The following is a 24,420-nucleotide window of genomic DNA, read 5'->3' as shown; positions in this document are numbered from 1 at the left end:
ATTTACAGATTCATGATACTGAGGATATGACTGAGGTTTGACAGATCTGATGACAAATTGGTCACAAAAGTCTCCCTCACCTTTAAGAGTATAACGGGCATATGACCAGGAGACACTTTGTTCTGAGCAACTCCAATATTTATGTATCATGTAGAACACTTAAATGTACAAACTTACAAATTATAGCCAGCAATGTGCATTAATGAAAATCTATAATGTGCAATAATTACTGTATTTACCTCGCAATGTCTTCTGCACTTTAACTAGGTATGAATGTGTGACTTGACAGAATAGTAGAGAGGTTTTGTGTTTGTTTGTTTGTTTGTTGTTTTTACTGCTTTTAATATTTACATTTGTTGCATTGTATATTTTCTTTTTTACTCAAGAAGTACCTTTTTTTTTTTTTTTTTTTAGAAGTGCATCATAATTTCATTGTGCATGCTCTGTGTGTCTACAATAACAATAAAAGGAATCTGGACGTCTCTTACAAGTGCAGCAATAACACGTTAATGCATCCACCATAAAAATATACTGCATTCTCTTTATGAAAATACAGCGGATGCTTAGTCAGTTCCATTATAGTCTCAATCAATACACATTTGCAGAGAATTAATAGGAGACTGTGTGTTTGTGCGTCGCTGCCGTTTCCTCTAAGCGGTGTGTGTTGTGTTTGTGTGTTTCCAGACGGAGCGTAATCGAGGCGATGTACAACAAGCTGAACCCTCACAGAGAAGAGGAAGGGGTGAGTTCCCGTCTCCGTAAAGCCTCACCTCTCGGACCTTTCCCCCCTCCCACATGACCCCATAAACGAGAGTAGCACCCACCAGGCACCGAGGCAGCGCCGTTCTCCTGTCGTGTTTGTGTGTCAGCGTGAGGGAAAAGGGAAAGAATGAATGGCATTTGTGTGGAAGAACTTAGCGGAGCGTCATCGGAGTAACCCCGATCGCCCAAGGAAAGCGAAATTTACGGGAAAGCGCAGAAGCCGCCTGGTGTTGATTCTGTTTCTGCATCTGTCGCATAAACGGTCGATTTAGGAACATGTCTAAAACTGCAGATTTAACACCTGTTGATGCATTAATCCTATCAATACATGTAAATAAATGGTGCAAAATGCAGTTTGTCGTCTTTTCATGGTCGTCAGATATGACCCATTTGGACGTTCAGAGGCTCCGAAGTTACCATGGAAACACTGTCATCTTCTACAGCATTGATTCACCAGTAAAATCCTTGGAGTTGGATCAATGACAGTGGATGGACACATGAGATAATAAAGAAAATGAATAAAAAGCCTATAAAATACTAAATAAAGTGGGGGGGAAAGCAGAAAATGTACTAAAATGAAGTAAAAAATGATCAAAAAAGCCACAAACTGAGCAAAAATAACCCAAGTAATGAATAAAATGAGCAAAAAGGAATAAAAACCTACAAAATAATGAATGATGTTGGGAAAAAAAAAAAGCTGAAAACGTACTAAAATAAAGTAAATAATGATAAAGCAAGCCACAAAATGAGCAAAAATAGCCCAAGTAATGAATAAAATGAGCAAAAGTTAATACAAACCTACAAAATAATGAATAACGTAGGGGGGAATAAAGCAGAAAATATACTAAAATTAAGTAAAAAATGATAAAATAAGTTACAAAATGAGCAAAAATTGCCCAAGTAATGAATACAATGAGCAAAAATGGATAAAAACCTACGAAACAGTGAATAACGTGGAATAAAAAGCAGAAAATGTACTAAAATAAAGTTTAAAAATGATCAAATAAGCCACAAAATGACCAGAACTAGCCCAAGTAATGAATACAATGAGCAAAAATGAATAAAAACCTACAAAACAATGAATAACGTGGGAAAAAAGCAGAAAATGTACTAAAATGAAGTTAAAATAAAAAGATAAAATAAGCCACAAAATGAGCAAAAATAGTCCAAGTAATGAATAAAATGAGCAAAAATGAATAATAAATCCACAAAATAATGAGTAACATCAACAAAGTAAGCTACTAACTGAAGGAATTTGAAGAAAAATAAATAAATTTAAGTGGAAGTGATCAAGTTCTGCAGCTTTAACTCTCAACAGAACTAAATAACATCATCATCGTCATTTTAATGAAACCAGTGACAGAATGTTACTGGCTCAGTAGTACTGTGTCTTATACATTTATCACTGACAGCTCTAATCTACACGTCCTTTCTGTTTCCATCCTTCCTTTGCTTTGTTCACACACTTTTATAAATATATATGTATATATATATATATATTTTTTTTTTTTTTACAATAGCACAAAGCATCCATACAAACCATTCACATACTTTTTTAATTACCTCACACACAATCAGATTTGCATAATCAACCTTTTTGAATATAAACTATAATATTTGTATGCACTTTAAGTATTTACTACAAATACAATCATTAATAAATGTGATAATATCTCCTGATCATGATAGTCTGATTCTTCTATATTATAACTAGATATTCACTCATTCAGATAATGTTCTATATTTTGTTATTAGATTAGATTAGATAAAATAGAACTTTATTGATCCTTTGGGCAGAGCCGTCAGGAAACTGAGGTTCCAAAAGCAGCACAACACTGAATGTACACACACAAAAAGAAAAAAACAATACAATAACATTACTATTAAAAAAAACTGTAGTGAAAAAAATGCAATTGCACATTTGAAGTAAAAGTAGTAATAATAATTATAATAAGCTTGTTATAATATTATCGAATGCACAATATGTATATGTATATACAGTTGCAGGAAAAAATTATTAGACCATCAAAAGTCATCAAAAACAATGGTTTTGCAGTCCAGTCCTAACTCCTGTGTGTATCATGTGACTAAAACAGACAGAAAAGAAAACATGGAATGTCTAAAAGCACTGTTTTTGTCAGTACAGTGCCATAGCTGTTGATGGAAGAACTGAAGTGATTTTGGTTATTATTAAGAAAACATGTTAAATGGATAGATATCCGCTCTGAAATTAAACTACTATGAGCTATTTTAGTTATCATTATATTTGTCCAAACAAATGGACCTTTAGTTGGACCAGGCATTAAAATGAGGGTTTTTAGTACTGGATTGCATAACCATTGTTTTTGTTGACTTTTGATGGTCTAATCATTTTTTCCGCGACTCCTATATCATCATGTTTCTTCGTCTAATGCAGCCGCTTGGAAAGTTACAGTGAAATAAGAGTCGTTCACTTTAGGTTTTGGTCGTATCCCACAGCTCTAATGTTGGGATGTAACAATATGAAAATTTTATATCGCAGTTATTGTGACCAGAATTATCACGGTTATCATTATTATCGCGGTATTGTTGAAATGTGCTCAACATGTTCAAAAAGTATGAATACACACACTGAAATAATTTAACCAAGTTGTATTTTGGAAAAAATAAATAAAATAACAGCACAATGTACTTTCTGTTGCAGAAACATTCAAATATTAACATGTAAACATCAAACATACAAATGTGCATGAAAGATGGAACCTTATGGCCATTGTTTGACTATTTTCCATCAAGTTTGAGTTGTTTTAGTTTCTTTTTCATAGATATACAGGGGTTGGACAAAATAATGGAAACACCTTCACCTCAAGATGATAATGCCCCAATCCATACAGCTAGAATTGTTAAAGAATGGCATGAGGAACATTCTAATGAAGTTGAGCATCTCGTATGGCCGGCACAGTCCCCAGACCTCAACATTATTGAGCATTTATGGTCAGTTTTAGAGATTCAAGTAAGACGTCGATTTCCACCGCCATCGTCTCTAAGAGTTGGAGGGTATTCTAACTGAAGAATGGCTTAAAATTCCTTTGGAAACAATTCATAAGTTGTATGAATCAATACCTCGGAGAACTGAGGCTGTAATTGCCGCAAAAGGCGGACCTACACCATATTAAATTATATTTTGTTGATGTTTTAAGGTGTTTCCATTATTTTGTCCAACCCCTGTCGTCTCTCTCTCTCTCTGTGCGCTTGGATCAGGTCTCTCTCTCTTTCTTTCTCTTTCAAAGTTCACTTTAAGCTACTATAAAACATAAATGGCCAGAAAACACACAAAAAAATAAAATAAAATCTGATTTGAAAAATGTATATAATTTATTGCATAAATAACACACAGATGCTTAACGAACCTTTTCAAACACTTTAAAAGTGAATATTGGTTCCAAATATTAGGTATAGAAAATTAAAATTGTAATAAATTAAAACTACACTCAAATATTTGACATAAAAATAGATCGTTACATCCAGAAAAGTGCGGTAATCAAACACGGTTATGATGATAATTAGAATTTAAACAGTAATACTAACCGTCTGCAATTTTACCACAGTTTATCGTTATACCGGTAAGCGTTCCATCTCTACTCTAATGTAAATAAATGTGTTTTCTGTTCTATAATGTTGTCTTCAGAGTCACGGTCGTGTCCCTATGTCGATAAAATGCACTCGTCTTTCAGCGGCGTGGGTGGATGTGTGTCCATGTGTGTCAGTGGGGTGTGGATCTGCAGGGCCATGTGGGTGCTGACCCTCCTCTGTGTTACACCGCACAGCGAATATCACAAAGGGTTGTGGTCACAGGGTCAGAGGTAGCGTCTGATTGGTGCGGGGATGTTTGGGATATTGCCACGCCAGTATGCGGGTCATACATGTGCGTGACAATACTGTGGTGCTTGAGTGTTGTACTGCTGCTGGTTAGATGTGTTTGACCAATGGCGGCTGCCTCCAGAGTCTGACCCCTGGCGTGTCGCCTCAGGCCTGTGCGGGGGGAGAGGAGGAGAGTGAGGAGGGAGGTGGCAGCACGGCGGCTCACCTGCTGGAGGCTCTGCGGCAGTTCCGCCTGCACCACCGGGGGCAGTACCGCTCGGTGCTGGAGGAGTCCCTGGCCGCCTACCAGCTGCGGGGGGAGAGCGCCGCGGGGGAGAGCAGGAGGACCGCGGACGACGACGACGGCGGCGATGATGGTGACGGCAAGGACGGCCAGGAGCAGCCCGCCTCCCCTCCCTCTCCCCCCTCGCCCCCGCCCTCACCTGCCACCGCCGAGCCGGAGGCCAGCCAAGACGCGCCCGCACCCAAGTCCGACCCCTCTGATTGAGCCACCCGCGTGCACCCACCCACCCACCTACCCAAACCCCGCCCCCAGAGCTGTAGTCACACACGCTATAACCACGCCTCCTCCTACTTCCTGCATCACAGAACATGAACAGACAGAAGAGGCCGCCCCATCAGCACCTGGGGCCGACGCTAAGCACTAACCCCAGGTTCCTTAAGGCCCGTGGTCGTCTGTGTTTCCAGCGTACTCCAACAATTCCTTCCACTGTCTGACAGACTAGGGCTGAACGATATGGACAAAATTTCATATCTCGATATTCATGCCAGATATCTGGATATCGATACGATATGACTACGTGTTCAGTGAATACCAAGCGTTTTTCAGAAAAATACAAACATCATAATACAAAAGAATGTGGGAAGTGCAGTTTTATTTATAGGAACTCACTGCCGGTCATCAACATGAACATAAAGTACGAATAAATAAATTACAAATCAAACATTTTACTGCAGAAAATGTTTTTTACTGCAGAAATCTATATCGTTTATATCGTTGCTTTTTCGATATTAATATCTCGAATGTTCATATCTAGATATAGATACAATAACGATGTATCTTTCAGCCCTATTCCAGACCCTGATGCATTCCTTTAGTAAAAGTCCACACTTCATCATATCAGCAGGTTTTTAACATTAGCATCTGTTTGACCCACTTTTATATGTAAACATTCCAAAAACAAATGATAAATCCATGTGTGGTTCGTTACAGGTACGGGTGTGAATATTAACTGTCCTCTGAACCGTGAATATTAGACAAATAAGACCATGTGACTGTAAAACAAACAAAAAAATACACTATTAAGTACAAAGGCAGGACAGGTTAAATATGGAGAGAAAAAAAATTTTCATTTGTGGCAGATGACAGTGGTTGTAGACGCTTGTTTTTACATTCAGTTAATGATACATTTGCTAAAAAACTCACTTTTTCTTCAGTTTTCTCTATTTAGATATAATAACCTTTGAATTTACACGATCAGTGAATTAAATTTTAAAAAAAGACCTCATTTACACTAAAAATGCCAAATGCAGAGGATAATATTGTAATAAATTACTTGGTAAAGGTTAAATGTTGAGAGATTCACTGCAAACATAGTTCTAGGTGTTCCCGGGTTAAGTCAAAGGTTGTTAACCCTTTAGGTGTCCACATTCCATCATATCAGCAGGTTTTCAACATTAGCATCTGTTTGACCCACTTTTATATGTAAACATTCCAAAAACAAACAGTAAATCCATGTGTGGTTCATTACAGGTGCAGGTGTGAATATTAACTGTCCTCTAAACTGTGAATATTAGACAAATAAGACCATGTGACTGTAAAACAAACAAAAAATACACTATTAAGTACAAAGGCAGGAAAGGTTAAATATGGAGAAAGTTTTTTTTTTAATTTGTGGCAGATGATAGTGGTTGTACACGCTTTTTCTTACTTCAGTTAATGATATATTTGCTAAAAAACTCGCTTTTTCTTCAGTTGAACTCACGTTTTCTTCAGTTTTCTCAATTTAGATAAAATATCCTTTGAATTTACTCTGAGCTTTTATGAGCATCTGCATAATCATTGAATTAAATATTAAAAAACCACCTGATTTCTACTGAAAAATGCAACATGCAGAGGATATTATTATAAATTACTTGGTAAAGAAATGCTGAGATTCATTTGGAAGTCGCTGCAAACATAGTTCTAGGTGTTCCAGGGTTAAGTCAAAGGTTGTTAACCCTTTAGGTGTCCACATTCCATCATATCAGCAGGTTTTCAACATTAGCATCTGTTTGACCCACTTTTATATGTAAACATTCCAAAAACAAACAGTAAATCCATGTGTGGTTCGTTACAGGTGCAGGTGTGAATGTTAACTGTCCTCTAAACTGTGAATATTAGACAAATAAGACCATGTGACTGTAAAACAAACAAACAAAAATACACTATTAAGAACAAGGGCAGGAAAGGTTAAATATGGATCAAATTTTTTTTTAAATTTTTTTTCATTTGTGGCAAATGTCAACACTTGTTTTTACATTCAGTTAATCGTATATTTGTTAAAAACCTCACTTTTTCTTCCGTTTTCTCTATTTAGATCTAATAACCTTTGAATTTACTCTGAGCTTTTATGAACATCTACACCAGCAGTGAATTAAATAAGAAAAAAAAAAAGCCTGATTTACACTGACAAAATGAAACATGCGGAGAATAATATTATAGTAAATTATGAAGGAAAGGCTAAATGTTGAGAGAAGTTCATTTGGAAGTCATTGCAAGAACAGCTGTCGGTGTTCCAGGGTTAAGTCAGAGGTTTTTAACCCTTTAGGTGCTGGAGTTTTTTCCAAAAATATTCTCTATTTTGATATCAAGATTTGAAAACTACCTACACTACATCGGTTCATTACAGGTGGAGGTGTGAATGTTAACTGTCCTCTAGACGAATAAGTCCATGTGGCTCTTGAACAAAAAAATACACTGTTAAGAACAAAGGCAGGTGATGTTTACAGACAGATGCAAGTCACTTAAGAAAGCTTAAATGTGGAGAAAAAAATCTTTTTTTCATTTATGGCAAATGTCGACTCTTGTTTTTACATTCAGTTAATCATGTATTTGTTAAAAAAAACTCACTTTTTCTTCAGTTTTCTATATTTAGATAAAATGTCCTTTTAATTTACTATGTGTTTTTATGAACATCTACATAATCAGTGAATTAAATATGAAAAAAAAACTGATTTCTACTGAAAAATGCATCATGCAGAGGATAATATTATCATAAATTACTTGGTAAAGGTTAAATGTTGAGAGAGGTTCATTTGTAAGTCGTCACATGAACAGTTGTAGGTAATCCAGGGTTAAGTCAAAGGTTTTTTTACCCTTTAGGTGCTGGAGTTTTTTCCAAAAATATTCTTTATTTTGATATCAAGATTTGAAAACTACCTACACTACATCGGTTCATTACAGGTGTAGGTGTGAATATTAACTGTCCTCTAGACCTGAGAACATTTGACAAATAAGACCATGTGACTGTAAAATTAAAAAAATATACTATTAAGAACAAAGGGAGGTGATGTTTACAGATACAAGTCACTTAACAAAGCTTAAATGTGGAGAAAAACATTTTTTTTTTCATTTATGGCAAATGTCGACACTTGTTTTTACGTTCAGTTAATCATGTATTTGTTAAAAAAAACCTCACTTTTTCTTCAGTTTTCTATATTTAGATAAAATGTCCTCTTAATTTACTCTGAGTTTTTATGAACATCTACATAATCAGTGAATTAAATATAAAAAAACCCTGATTTCTACTGAAAAATGCATCATGTGGAGGATAATATTATCATAAATTACTTGGTAAAGGTTAAATGTTGAGAGAGATTCATTTAGAAGTCGCCACAAGAACAGTTATTCTTTATTTTGATATCAAGATTTGAAAACTACCTACACTACATCGGTTTGTTACAAGTGCAGGTGTGAATATTAACTGTCTTCTAGATCCGAGAACATTCGACAAATAAGACCATGTGACTGTTGAGCAAAAAAAAATACACTGGTATCGGTATGTGTTTCAGTAGAAATCGAATTCTAAATAAAGGCCGTGATACTGAGAGCCTTCATTTAGGAGTCGGTTGGTAATAATAATGATAAATGTTTTGTTCCAGACCTTGAATAATGCAACGAAAACAAACTGATATAATTCATCGGAGGTGAAATCAGTGTTCGCTGCAGCCTCCGTGCGTCTTTCACATGGTTGTCGGCTGTTTCTGCCGCTCCCGGCGCAAAAATACAAGCAGCTCAGCTTTGTTTGATGGCATTCCAGATATTGTCCTTGGCATTAAGGTCTGGACATTTGGAGTGGTCTGTGAATTTTTTCCACAGCTCTGTTTGTGTAAGGCTTAGGCTACAACGTCAGTCCATCTGTCCACCGTAACGCGTCGGAGCACAATGAAAACCCCAACGTACAGCGACGGCGCGTTAAAAATAGGAGCTGAAATAAAAAAAAAAAAAAAACGAGGAGTCGACGGATCAGAAATGTTCAGAGATGTATGGGAAAAGTCGTGGCACAATAAATGGACTACTGCGTCCAACTGTCTTCAATGGTACTTTTACAGTTGTTTTTAGCAGCGTCTTGTGCAGCAGACGTACTGGGTAAATGTTTCGTATTTAACCAGTTAACCCTTAAACACCCAAACAGCCACTGGTGATACTGATCTAAACTGTTTAATACCTGTTGATCCATTAATTCTATCAATCCATGTACATAATTATTATAAAATGCAGTTCTTCATCTTTTCATGGTCATCAGATAAGACCCATTTGGACATTCAGAGGCTCCGTAGTTACCATGGAAACATCTTCTACAACATTGATTCACCAGTAAATATATGTATTAATAAATAAAATGAACAAAAACCAATAAAGATCCTACAAAATGTTAAATAATGTGCAAGAAATAAGCACAAAATTTTGTAAAATAAAGGGAAAAAAAGGATAAAATAGGAACACAAGGAACAAAAACAACCAAAGTGATCAATAAACAACAAAAATGAAAAACAAATCAACAAAATAATAAGTAACATGAATAAAATAAGCCACAAACTAAAGTAATTTGAAGAAAAATATTTAAAAAAGGGTAAGAAAATGAACAAATAAAATAAATGAAATGAACAAAATGAACAAAACCATCTACTGATCTAAACTGTTTAATACCTGTTGATCCACTAATCCTATCAATACATGTAAATAATTGGTGTAAAATACAGTTCTTCATCTTTTCATGATCAGAGGATATGACCCATTTGGATGTTCAGAGAGTTCGTAGTTACCATGGAAACACTGTCATCTTCTACAACATTGATTCACCAGTAAAACCCATCAATCACAGTGGATGGACATACTTGTTTTTCATATGTATTAATAAACAAAATTAACAAAAACTAATAAAGAACCTACCAAATGATAATAGCGTAGAAGAAATAAGCACAGAATTTAGTAAAATAAATTTAATAAAAAGATAAACTAAGCAACAAAATGAACAAAAATAACCAAAGTGGTGAATAAAAGAACAAAAATGATAAATAAATCAACAAAACAATAACATGAACAAAATAAGCCACAAACTGAAGTAATTTGAAGAACAATATTTAAAAAGGGTAACAAAATGAACAAATAAAATAAGTGAAATTTACAAAATAAACGAAAGTGAAGAAGAAAATTTACAAAATGATAAATAACATGGAGAAAATAAGCAACAAAATGAAGAAAATTATTTGAAAAATCGAAACATTGATTCCCCAGTAAAACCCATGGACAGTGGATGGACACACTGGGTTTATGTTCAATTAATGAATCACTTTTTCTTCAGTTATCTCTGTTTTGATATAATAACCTTTACCTTTACTCTACATGATCAGTAAATTAAATATAGGAAAAAAAACTGAAGTGCATAATGTGGGTTTTTCCATTAAATCACAAATGTGATGATTTGTTTATTTCGCAAGATGACACAAGAAGTCATTCCATAAACATGGTGACAAACGTAAATATCATGTTGATTTACAGATATATTCATTTTTATTATATATTACCCCTCTGTCTCGTACTAAATGAAAAAATTATTTAGTTTCCTTATGTGTCCACACATACTGCACCATGTTTGTTTTAAAACTCTTCTTTTTTGCTGGTAACGTCCGTCAATATCTGTTTTTTTTGTTTGTTTGTTTTTTTATTCATGTGTCTCTAGTTGCGGAAAAAAGTCTTTCCATTGCAGTTTTGTGTGATACACCTATTGCACTACACCTGAAAAACCACCTCTTGCCAGCGCAAAAACTTTTAATCGAAAAATTAGAGTTTTGGCGAAATTGTAGTTTTTCCATTAGGTACATTTTTATGCGCAAGTTATATTCGCACAATCTGAGGGTCAGTGGAAAAGGGACTTTATTCACATAAAGACATATTTTGCTGTCTTTTTCTTTAGTTTTCTCTTTTTTAATGTACTAACCCTTGAATTTACTCACTTTGATATTTTACCTGGTCAGTCAGTTAAATAAATACCTTTAAAAACTGCAAAATACAGAGGATTATATTATGATACAAATCTGATTCACATATCTCATCAGTTACTTTTGTAACAGATCTTTTAAATTGTAAACAGACTTTGTGGACACCCTTTAGTATCTTTGCTTGACGGTTCCCACCCTCCGACGTATCTGTATCTTCACCTAAACAGTGACTTTACTGGAGGAGTAAACTTGTGCTCACTCTGGTGGAAACACAGCTGTATGGGCCGCTTCAGCCACAGTAATCCCTCATAAATACTTGAATACTGCAGCAGAGATTTCAACAGCCCTTGTGTCTGTTCACGTTCGGCCTCTGTCGCTAAACACCTCCACTTCCGAACTCGCCAACCACTTTTCCATCTCCACCTCACAGACTGATGTTTACAAACACACACACCTCATTGCAGTGATTGGTCACATGTGAAAGTGGTTGGCCCCTCCCCCCTCCCCTGGCCCCTCCCCTCGGCACACAGTATAAACCCGTACGTACACTCCACGGCCTACCGATTTAGCAGTATTGGCTTCTGGCTGAAACCCCGCCCCCTCCGACCTGACCCCGCCCTCTTCACCTCACCTGCTTCCAGTGGACGAACTGACAGAGGGAGGCAGAGGAGACCCTCTGATGGGCAGAGGAGACCCTCTGATGGGCAGCTGTGTCCCACACACTGCTCTGTCTTCAGGCCTACTCCACCTACAGACTCAGAACACACTCTTTTGTGTATCTGTGTGTGTGTGTGCGTGTGTCAGTGTGTGTGTGTGTGTTTGTCTGCATGTGTGTGTGTGTGTGTGTGTGTGAGTAAGAAACTAGTCGTCACTACTGAAATGTCTGGTTTTTTGGTAGTGGTTGATACTCGAATGTTAAGCCGTTTATCAGCATGTTTAGGTTGTATAAACCAGTCTGGGTACTGTCTAACACCTGGGCAGCAATGGACACAGACTTGAGCATCGTTTGTTTTTTTTGGTTTTTTTTACATCATCCAGGGATGGGGCAGGTTTTTTTAAGTGCGGTTATATGAGGTGCAGTCGCTGAAAGAATTATTAGACCATCAAAAGTCATCACACTGGAAGAAATCAAAATCTTACCAAGTATATTTTCAAACAAATCTTGAATTAAGAAAAAAAATCTGCCAGTGGAAAAAGGGAAAATTATCTTCGTAAGATTTCTTGAAATCAGATTTTCCAGATCTATTGTCCAAAAATCAGTTCTTATATCTCACTGAAAACTTACTCTTTAGGTGATTCTGTCTTATTTTAAGTGTGATGAGATATTTGGACTAGAAATGAGAAAAAAAACACTTGGTAAGATTTAGATTTTTTTCCAGTGTATAATGTAAAGCTTCACATTAGATCACAGTTCTGACATTAGTCATTGTTTAGTGCAGTTAAATACAGAAGTAAGGTTACAGACCTCCAGATCTGCAAAAACTAAACGGTTCAACTAGGGGTGCAACGCCACTCACGGTTCGGTGCGAGCAGGTACCGCGGTGTGGTTCATTTTTCATTTTCAAATGACATTTCCAGACAACTCGCAATTACATTAGAGCTTTGCAAGACGAGTAACGGAATTCTACTGTTCTTGGTTGGAGCCAGATGTGGAACCCGTCTAAAGCAGGACGCGGCAGAACCCAGCTCAAACCAGACGTGGAGCACAGTCCTTCTACTACCAACTAGCCATCTCAATATTTACATTAGTATCCACGTTAGTAAAATAAATGAATGAATGAATGGTTTATTTTTGGTTCGTACAGTAATCACCACACACAGTACAACAACCACAATAAACACAAAAACCAAGAAAAGGAATGAGCCAGAAGCTTATTTTTTTGCCTCTCCTTTTCACCTGACACTCCACTTACACTAGTTTAACCCTTTCATGCGTGAAGTTTGAGAACCTTAGTCAAGATTTTTTCCTGAATGTTTTTATTCCTCTTTAGGCATGAGAAAAAGAATGCGATTTAATATCTTTTAATGGACCTATTTTTTGTGGAGTTAAAAAAAATGTCCACTCATTTGGACACCATGTGTTTAATTTTCGAAGCAAAGAAACGTATTTAAACTGCAGTATCAGAAAGTGATATACTGTGTGGAAATTACTGAATAAAAACATTTTTAATGCCACTAATCTGATGTTTTCTCACCTTTTATCACACTCTAATACTAGTTATGACTCAGTTCATGGAGATAATATGCAAAAGAACCCTTTTTGTTTAAGAAAACTGTTATTTACAGTCTAAAAACAATTAGCAATTGATTTACACTCAAACATGTTAGTGCAGATGAGGTTTACCAAGAACAGGAAAGTTACAGTAATGGTGTGAATGTCAGTGTATGGGATGGAGGTGTGTTGGCTGATATGGAACTAAAACAACAAAACCCAGGAATATACAAGAGAGCAGCTGGAGAAGAACTGTCCACTGGAGTGACCAGTATGAATGAAAGGGTTAAATGTTTACATCATGGAGCAGTGTCATTATAACTAAATCTACCAGCTCCACTTAATATTCCTGAATGATCTTATACTTAAGGCATTTTTTTAACTTAATCAGAGAAGTGAACAACTTAAATTCATCAAGTCCATCCCATAATTTCACATCCGCAACCCAAATACATCTGGACTTCACATTTGTGCTCACTTTCATACATTCAAAAATATAAAGACCTCTTAAATTATAGTTACTTCTGTCTTAATTTAAATTTAAAACCTACTCTGTCGTCGCCATGTTTGTTATTATTGACTGTCTTCTTCTTCTTCTTCTTCTTCTTCTTCTTCTTCTTCTTCTTCTTCTTCTTACAAAACTTTACTCTTCTTCATGGTATTCTGTCAGTATGGTAATTAAGAGTGGCGCCCTCTGGTGGATTAATTGAGAAATCCTCATTCCAACGTACATGATGTATGGAAGTATGAAGGCAGTGACACATGATAACATTTCAAACAAACGACCCTATTAATGTACGTAAACATAAATGAGCCTTAATTCTCTCCATCAGCTCCCAGTTGCGTTTCGGTGCACAGCTGGGCTCCAGCCGACCTCTGCGTCAGAGCAGTACCATGAACCGTCACTCTAGAACCACAATACGTACCGAACCGTGCATAACCTGTACCGTTGCATCCCTAGTTCCAACTGCTGATTGTTTTTTAGACGGACTGGGTATTGAAAACTTGACGAATGAGGCACAAGAGGAACTCTGTCATTGACCCAAAAGTCACCAGAATTTATTAGTTTCTTAAATGACTCAACCTGATCTGTACTGAAGCCCTGTCATTCAATCTTCAGTCCATCCAAAGCTTATTCGATCATTTCAACATTAACTCTTTGAATGAATGTAAATAGTACACAGGGCTGGGCAATAAAACAAAAAATATGATCCTGGTATTTTTTTTTTTTTTTTAGATTACTATCATCCTCTGTGTAATGACAGATGCTGTATTATGTCTAAACAAAGGAAAACAAGAAAAAATACCATAATGTAATATTTTTGTCCACTATTTAACCCTTTCATGCATAAGTTATGAGAACCTTAATCAAGATTTTTTTTCCCTTAGTGTTTTTATTCCTCTGTAGGCATGAAAAAAACTATGCGATTGAATTTTTTTTTTAATGAACCTATTTTTCATGGAGTCCACTCAGCTTGACACCGTGTGTTTAATTTTTGAAGCAAAGAAACATGTATTTAACCCTTTCATGCATGAATTGTGAGAACCTTAGTCAAGATTTTTTTCTTCAGTGTTTTTATTCCTCCTTAGGCATGAAAAAAACAATGCGATCAAGTTTTTTTTTCCTATGGAGTTTCAAAAACATCCATGCATTTAATTTCTGAAGTAAAGAAACATATGTTTAAAACCCAATATCAGAAAGTGATATGAAAACAATGACATAAAAACATGTTTAATGCTGCTAATCTGATGTCTTCTCACATTTTAACATATTCTAATGCTAGTAAATACTCACTTCATGGAGATAATATGCAAAAAAAAACTTCTTGTCTAACAAATAACAATTGATTTACACTTAAACATGTTAGTGCAGATCAGGTTTATCAAGAACAGCAAAGTTACAGTAATGGTCTGAATGTCAGTGTATGAGATGATGTGTAAGTGTCCACTGTGTTGGCTGATATGAAACTAAAACAACAAAACCCATGAATATAGAAGAGAACAGCTGGAGAAGAACTGTCCACTGGAGTGGCCTATGCATGAAAGGGTTAAAACCCATCATCAGAAAGTCATATACTGTGTGAAAACTATACAATAAAAACATTTCTGATGCAGTGAATCTGATGTTTTCTCACATTTTAACATACTCTAATGCTTGTTATTACTCACTTCATGGAAATAATATGCAAAAAAAAACCCCAAAAAAACAACTTTTTGTTTAAGAAAACTATTAATTATAACAATTAGCAGTTGATTTAAAAAAAACATGTGAGTGCAGATCAGGTTTATCCAGAACAACAAAGTTACAGTAATGTCTGAATGTCAGTGTATGGGATGGTGCATGAGCGTCCACTGTGTAGACTGATATGGAACTACAACCACCAAACCCATGAATATATATATAGTTGCGGAAAAAATTATTAGACCACTCCTTGTTTTCTTCAGTTTCTTGTTCATTTTAATGCCTGATACAACTAAAGCTACATTTGTTTGGTCAAATATAATGATAACAACAAAAATAGCTCATAGTAGTTTAATTTCAGAGCTGATATCTATCCATTTTCCATGTTTTCTTGATAAAAACCAAAATCACTTCAGTTCTTCCATCAATATGTATGTCATTGTACTGACAAAAACAGTGCTTTTAGACATTCCATGTTTTCTTTTCTGTCTGTTTTAGTCACATGACACACAGGAGTTAGGACTGGATTGCAGAACCATTATTTTTGATGACTTTGGTTGGTCTAATCATTTTTTCCGTGACTGTACAAGAGAACAGCTGGAGAATAGCCGTCCACTGTCGTGTCTACCATGCATGAAAGGGTTATAGTAGATTCCTGATTTTATGAGGTGTACTTGAATGCAACATCACATCTAAAAGTGTGTTTTGCTGCAGCATAGACTCGTCGCAGTGGTTTTTCCCTCATGACTACTTTACACAGACGTTTACTCGCCAGTTTAACTCATCACATGGAAAATCTACCTGGTTTATTTCTATGTGTCGGTTCATACGGAGTAAAAACGACCGCAGTGGTTTTTACCGCCCAGCCCTGGTTCATGAATGGAGCTCCAACTCTTAATAAAACCCAGATTTATTGATTCTCCACACGGTCTGTTCCACATCTGCGAGTCTTACCTCATGGTTTGGTTTTAGCGGACGGTGTTTTTTTATTTTTATTTGTATTTTTTCTTTGTGTCAGGGAGGTTGTGAGTCTGTTTTAACGCCCTGTACCCACTGGCTCTGGTAATGCATGCACTGAACTTATCTGTTCAATATCTAAGGCACTTAACTATCGGTGGGGAAGTGATGCTAAACACTGAGTGCGAGTGTGTGTGTGTGTTTGAGTGTGTGTGTGTGTGTGACTGAGTTGTATTTGTACATGGTTAAGTGGGCCAAATCTGTCCCACGCAGATACATGCAAGTTGACAAATAAACAATTCAAACTGATCTGAGGTTTAATGCTACCATGTGTATGTGTTTGTGTCCCACTCATGTGCCTTTACTCTGTGTGTTCGTAGTGAGTAGAGTCAGACCCGAGGGCGTCTTCAAACCCTCGGTCTTAAATGTGTTGTGGAGCAGAATTCAAGTCCTGGTTGTGCAGATCCTCATAGTGCAGATCTAGATGGTCTAGATCTAGTCCTCAGGCTGCGTCCACACTGATACAGCTGTTGGGAAACTGGTTATGTTTACACCGAGCATAGACTTGTGTTTATAAGCCAGGCAGGGGTGTCAAACGGACGGCTCGTGGACCAAAACCGGCTAAAGGGTCCGATCTGGTTCTTGGGAGGAAATAGTGAAATGCAAAAATTACACTTAAGTCATTTTAATTCAGAGGGCACATACAGAACAGTTCAATCTCAAGGGGGTCGGACCAGTAACATATGATTAGAATAACCAATAGATGTTGTTTTAGTGTAAAAAAAAAAAAAAAATGCAAAAATTACGTTTTAGTCATTTTAATTCAGGGGGCACATACTGACGAGTTCAATCTCAAATGGGTCGGATCAGTAAAATATGATCAGAACAACCTAGAAATATTGTTTTAGTGTAAAATAAATAAATAAATTACGCAAAAATTACACTGTAGACGTTTTTAATTCGGGGGGCACACAGACTTATTCAATCTCAAGTGGGTCAGACCAGTAAAATATTATCAGAATAACTGCTAAATATTGTTTTAGTGAAAAAAAAAAAATTATGCAAAAATTACGCTTTAGACATTTTAATTCAGGGAGCACATACAGACTAATTCAATCTCAAGCGGGTCAGACCAGTAAAATATGATCAGAATAACCGATAAATATTTTAGTGTAAAAAAAAATAAAATAATAATTATGCAAAAATTATGCTTTAGACATTTTAATTCAGGGGGCACATACAGACTAATTCAATCTCAAAAGGGTTGGACCAGTAAAATATGGTCAGAACAACATATAAATATTGTTTTAGTGTAAAAAAAAATATTATGCAAAAATTACACTTTAGTCATTTTAATTCAGGGGGCACATACAGAACAGTTCAATCTCAAGTGGGTCAGACCAGTAAAATATGATCAGAATAATCTATAAATATTGTTCTAGGGTCAAAAAACTAAAATTACATGCAAATATTTACACTTACAAACTATTCTTTCACAATAAAATGTGACTAACCTGAACAAATATGAACAACCTGAAGTGTCTTAATCTGTGTATGGTGTTTGGGTCTGTGGGACCTGTTTTCATTTTTATTAAAAGAAAAATGATGAGTAATTATTTCTATGCTAGGTTTACACTTAGCATTGACTCGTCTTTATAAGCCAGGCAGGGGTGTCAAACATGCGGCTCATGGACCAAAACCGCCCCGCTAAAGGGTCCGATCCGGTTCTTGGGAGGAAATAGTGAAATGCAAAAATTACACTTAAGACGCTTTAGTTCAACGGGCACAGACAGGTGAATTCAATCTCAAATGGGTCAGACCAGTAAAATATGATCAGAATAACTGATAAATATTGTTTTAGTATCAAAAAAACCTCTAAAATTACATGAAAATATTTACATTTACAAACTATCCTTTCACAATAAAACGTGACTAACCTGAACAAATATGAACAACCTGAAATGTCTTAACCCTTGTATGGTGTTTGGGTCTGTGTTTTCATTTTTTATTAAAAGAAAAATGATGAGTAATTATTTTTTATGAGTTTTTTCCTCTCATATCTTGATTATATTACATTTTATTAAAAAGACAAACTAAAAACAAGTAGCACTTTAATTCATAAATATGATCTAAGAAAAGGCAAAGGACAAATATTAAACATCTATGTTCTTTATGTAGCTTGTAATTGGGATGAAGTAAACATCTGTCGAGTATTTTAACATAAAATTGTTTGATTATGTTGAATTAAAAACCCATAAACGCAGCGGATCCACCAGACCCACAGACACTGGCTGAATAACACAAATCTGAACAACACACAAGGGTTAACGGACTGAAGTACATTCAGAGATTTTCTTATGATCAGAGAAATAGAGTTGAGGAAAGATGTTTTTACCTGCTGACAGTTTCAGCCGTAGCTTCAGCCTTCATCACAGCTGTCAAACGCTTCCTGGTTTGACGGGTCTAAAAACAGCTGATTGGGCCGGGAAACTTTTCAAGGTAAAAATTTCCCGATTCAACTCTGCTTGTCGGATCACAAGGAAATCTGTAAGAACATTTGGAACGGACGACATGATGAACGTAATCAATCTAGTCTGAAGTACAGTTTGAACAATATTCTGCCTGTTATTAAATGTTTTGTGCCTTTATAGATCCAAAGCTGAGGCAGAATATTGTTAAAATTACACATATTTTTCTTAAGGAATTTCAGGTTGTTCATGTTATTCACATTTTTTAAAGGGTAGTTTATAGATGTGTACATTTTTCTGAAGGTAATTTTAGGTTTTTCACCTTAAAATATAGGGAAAGGTTTGGAGTTGACCTTAATTATAGGTAATTATTATTATTATTATTATTATTATTTTGTCCTGGCCCATTGGAGATCATATTGGGCTGACTGTGGCTCCTGACTTAACTGACTTTAACACTGCTGCTGTTAGTTATCATTCTGAAATGGGGATGGTTTTCATGTGTTTTAAGAATCACACTCGTCTTTGGTGTTGGGGAAAACACTTGCTAATGGGAACGCGACTCGTATGAAAATAAATAAATCCTCATCATAAAAAAAAAAAAAAAAAACAGAAAACAAAGACTCAGCTTGTGGAAGTGGCAGGAGCTCAATAAGCGTCCACACAACTCTGGCATTTCAGAATCCTACAACTGAGACTTTTGGAAATGACTGACTTTTACACCTAAAAGTCCAAAGCTAGCTTCTTTTGTTTTGTTTGTTTTGTTTTGGTTCTGGTTCTGATCTGGTCTGGATTGGACTAATACGTCCTCAAACATCGTCTTCATGTGCTGCTCGTCTGTTTCTGACGTTGGCAGGTTGTTCATTCACCTCATCGTCTTTCATCCTCCACTTGTTTATTTTGCAGATCGTAGCTTTATGCTGCTTTTCTTCTGCTGGTCTCCAGCACAGCTTTTTTTTTTTTTTTATGTATACAGAGTCCACCAGGTTTTACTGGGTACTATTTCTTGTTCCATGGGAGTTAAAGCACTAATAAACATGATATAAAATCATGCAGATCAGGTTGGTCGATCCAGACTCGTCTCCTTTATCAGTCGTATTATCATGTTGTGATGCAGAACGTCTCAGGGCCAGAGGGTTCAATGCCCCCTTAAACTAACACCCTGCCTACACAACAGTGGGAGAGGTCTTATGAACTATTCACCCCCCACCCCATTTGTGCACTTAATGGTTCACAATTTCACTCTGCATGCACGCCTACGTATTAACATATTAACTGTCGTTCACATTTTAAGGAACAATTTACCAAACAATTTTTATGTCAGTACTAATAAAATATAGACTCACATCTTTTCCCATAAGTCTCCTCTCCCCAGTAGAAAAACTACCGCATCTACAACCTGTGGTTCCCCACAGGTCACACACTAGTAACAAGATAACAACCTATAACTAATAATGGCTTTAATGTGAAAAAATATTACATTATGAAAATATTTACATTTACAAACTATTGTTTAATAATAAAATGTGAATAACCAGAAACTTATTATGCTAACACTGGGGTCAGCAACCTTTACAGCCTAAAGAGGCATTTTTGTCTAAAAAAAGAAAAAAGAAAGAAATCTGACCGGAGCCATGAAAAAAAAATGTAAACCCATCTACATTTTACCATGAGGTGGCTGCTCTGCTGTAGCCTCCTTGGGATTAGTTTGATATTTAGCTTTGTATTTCCATTGCAATAATGTCATGTCTGGTGCATTTATGAAATTATACAAGTACAAGAAAGAAAACATTCAAGATTTGTACAATTTTTTAAATGATGGACACTATTTCCAAAACATGATTACGTTGTGGAATGGAGAAAAAAAAAAGCAACTTTCATGTAGAGTGGCTTATTTACAAACTATGACCAAATGCAAGTTGAGCATCTTGTATTGAATTTAGGAAGAAAATAATCCATTTTGGTTTTTATGGTGTGAAAAAATTATTTTATTCCATGTAAAGCCTGCGCATTTCTGCAGATGGACAAAGTTAGAATAGATTTAGGCCCATAACAATGTTAAAAAGTAATGACTCCTTCAGATCATTTCAAAAGGTTTCTTATGTTTTTTGACCAAAGGAGCCGTAGAGAGAGGCTGAAGAGCCACATGTGGCCCTGGAGCCACAGGCTGCAGACCCCTGTGCTAATATTTTACTGGTCCGACCCAGCTGATCGGTTCAGTGGGAAGTTGGAGACAATCAGGGATATCAAGAAATCTTACCAAGATCATTTTCACTTTTTTGCTTAATTCAAACAAAAAATCTGCCAGTGGAACAAGTGAAAATTATCCTGGTAAGATTTCTTGAAAAATAAGATTTTCAAAATCTATTATCTAAAAATAAGTTCTATATATCTCACTCAAAAGTTCCTCTTTAGGTGATTCTGTCTTATTTTAAGTGTGATGAGATATTTTCACTAGAAATAAGAAAAATACACATGGTAAGATTTAGATTTTTTTCCAGTGTATAATGTAAAGCTTGTGTCTCACATTAGATCACAATTCTGACATTAGTCATGATTGTTTTGTATCCCAGAAACACCTGAATGCAACGTGTCCACATACTTTTGTCCATATCGTATATTTGAATAACTTCCTGTGTCCGTTAGTCACAGATAATGTCTCCAACATCGTAGACCAGGGCTGTCAAACTCATTTTAGTTCAGTTCCACATTCAGCTAAATTTGATCTGCAGTGGGCTGGACCAGTGAAATAATAACATAATAATATAGAAATAATGTCAACTCCAAACTTTTCTCTATGTTTTAGAGCGAAACAAGTAAAATTACATCATGAAAATGTTTGCATCTACAAAATATCCTTTCAAACAACGTGAATAACATGAACAAACTGAAACAAATGTGTAAATTTAACAATACTCTGCCTCAGTTTATCATTTCCACATGTGCATTATAACTCACAGATCCCAGTGGATCTACAAACACACAAAACATTTAGTAAAAGGTGGAATATTATTAAAATTGCACCTACTTCTCTTAAGACATTTCAGGTTGTTCATACTTATTCAGGTTATTCAGATATTTTTGCAATATTATACTTTGTTTTAATGTAAATACATGAAAATATTTACATTTACAAAGAGAAACATTTGGAGTTGTGAGTATTTATAGGTTATGATGACCCACTTGAGACTGAATTGGTCTGAATGTGGAACCTGAACTAAAATGATTATTAACATCTCAGTGTAATTTTTGCATTTCACAAATTCATCCCAAGGGCCAGACTGGACCCTTTGGTGGGCCGGATTTGGCCCCAGGGCCGCATGTTTGACGTGTGTGTCGTAGACAGACATAAAGCCCATTAGTGTGGACGTAGTTTCAGACATTTGAGGACGTCGTAGTCTGTCCTGGATCAGTAGAAACTTCTAGAGTCAGAACTTAAACCCACCGTTTGTGTTGTTTGATGAGTCGAGGTCTGTAGACTTAGGGACCCCCCCCCCCCCCCTTCTCTCCACCCCCTCCCTGTTTTTCAGTGACAGTTGGCCTCGTGATTCTCCGCAAGGTGAGTCATCAGAGGTCCTGGGTTCTGGTTTTGTTAGCGCACACAGGCCGGGCAGGGGGAATGTCATCGTCTTCATCATCATGTTTTGGTTTTTTGATCTGAAAGCTGCGACACTTTTAGTCTAAATAATGTCATTGTCGGACGGTGAATTCACAGTCAAACCTAACTCTCTTCTCCCTCCGTGTTCCTCCTCTCCCCTCTTTTTTTTTTTTTTGTTCTTCTGTTTCCTCAGAGCGCCGGCGAGCTGGAAGACCCCTGGTAGCCGTGGCGACGACCCCATCCCCACTCCCCTTTTCCCCCCACCGTCTCCTCCTGGCGATCGGTGCGTCCAACCCCAGAGGAGGAGCGTCTCTTCCACCGCGCCATGTCTTTCTCCACTTAAAAAAAAAAAAAAAAACTAAAAAAAAATAAATAAATAACAAACACACAAAAAAAAATCATAAAAACAAGGACATGTGTGCGTTGGAGTGCGTGAGTGTGCGTATGTTGGTTGTGCATGTGTGTGTGTTTGCAGCAGTGGGACAAAAAGACGACAACCACGACAACAACAACAACAAGTACACACACGCTTTAAACCTGGAGGAAAAAAAGAAATCACTTCTCAGATATGTCGAGATTTTACGAACTGAAACATTGTGATGGTAGAGATGATTTTTACCATTCAGATGTTTGTTTTTTTTTGTTTTTTTTTTCTTGAATGTTGACACGTGACTTCACAATGACATACATGAGGACCTAGTGTGTGTGTGTGTTTGTTTGTTTGTTTGTGTGTGTGTGAGAGAGAGAGACATCGTGTGAGTGTTTTTGAAGAGGGCCAAGAGAAGACGAATAGTGGACAAAACAAAAAGACTATGTAAATCTTCTCCTGGACTTTTTTTTTTTTTTTTTTTTTTTTTTTTTGGGTGTGTTTGCCTTCTCTCGGGTCCGGTAATTGCCTAACAAACCCTCGCTTCTTCTCCCCTCTTTAAAGACACACAATCTCTACTACACACAGACACACACAAACAGACACGCCCATCCAATCCATCATTTCCCTCCCACTTCCACCTGTGCACGTATGTGATGTGCCACCATCGATCGCCGGGCACTGCATGAGGACTTCTTCGGTTCTACATGTACAGCTACGTGATTTTTTTTTTTTTTTTTTCTACTGGAGCAGGAGCGGACAGCCATTGGTTAAACCTGACTGAAGCTGAAAGGACCTCTGGACTCTGATTGGCTCCTGCCCCCGCCGTGTGAGAAGTGGATGATTTTCCTAATTTTTTTTTTTTTTTTTTTCTTCTTTGTTGATTAGGATGACGATGATAATCACGATGGGGGGGCAAATGGGAGGTTAAGTAGTTCACCGAAGAACCGAGCGCAAGTTGGACTCATGGAAATTCAATTCGGGCGGAAAAATGTCGTATTGGCGGCGGAGACAGCGGCGGTGGTGGGAGGGGTGTTTTTGGCATCCTACCATCCTCCTCCTCCTCAGCGTCACAGTTGGACTGTCCTGACAGAGGGAAGGTTTTTCTTTCTTTTTTTTTTTTTTTTTTTTTTAATGTTGTCCATGAGGTTACTAGCTGCTCGCTGTGTAGAGTGAGTGAACTCCCTGTTTTAACCCTGTTCCTGGTTCTCAGACTGCATTGATAATGTTTGTATTGCTGTTGTTTGATTGCACTCACATTTGATTACAGAAAGCGTCTATATATGAAATAAAATACCTGCCAAGGACCAGTGGTGGCTGTGTTTTCATCCCATGGGAGGCGTGGGTATGACGTCCATCAGCAGCACGTTTACACTTTTAGGAGAAAACACAAACAAACATGGCCGTTATCGGTCTGAACACTCTGTTTTCAGCCGGTGGACTCACTGATGCTACGTTTCCACTACAAAGTACCGCCCAAGGTTCTGATAGTTTTGGATTTTTACCTCCGCTAGGAGGTATTGTGATCAC

General features: G+C 36.6%; 1 protein-coding gene and 1 long non-coding RNA gene across 3 annotated transcripts in view; both read left to right on the top strand.

Annotated features, from left to right (window-relative positions):
* Nucleotides 1-24,197, top strand: part of ppm1bb (protein phosphatase, Mg2+/Mn2+ dependent, 1Bb) — a 59,092-nt gene extending 34,895 nt beyond the window's left edge. The window contains exons 5-6 of one of the 2 annotated variants that reach the window (XM_030163651.1): nt 685-742; nt 22,717-24,197. In XM_030163651.1, coding sequence (XP_030019511.1) covers nt 685-742; nt 22,717-22,746 — 88 coding nt within the window. In that variant the 3' untranslated portion in view covers nt 22,747-24,197. Of the gene's footprint in view, nt 1-684; nt 743-4,771; nt 5,336-22,716 lie in introns of those variants that run through there. The other variant, XM_030163650.1, reaches the window with a different exon arrangement.
* Nucleotides 6,688-8,148, top strand: LOC115439710 (uncharacterized). Its single transcript, XR_003938291.1, has 2 exons — nt 6,688-6,968; nt 7,521-8,148. It is a non-coding gene; the product is annotated as an uncharacterized LOC115439710 (long non-coding RNA).
* Nucleotides 24,198-24,420: the final 223 nt, after the last annotated feature.

Source organism: Sphaeramia orbicularis, chromosome 19 (assembly GCF_902148855.1).
Source record: "Sphaeramia orbicularis chromosome 19, fSphaOr1.1, whole genome shotgun sequence".
Lineage (NCBI taxonomy): Eukaryota > Metazoa > Chordata > Actinopteri > Kurtiformes > Apogonidae > Sphaeramia > Sphaeramia orbicularis.
The sequence above is the reverse complement of the archived record's forward strand: the minus strand, read 5'-3'. Positions and strand labels throughout refer to the sequence as shown.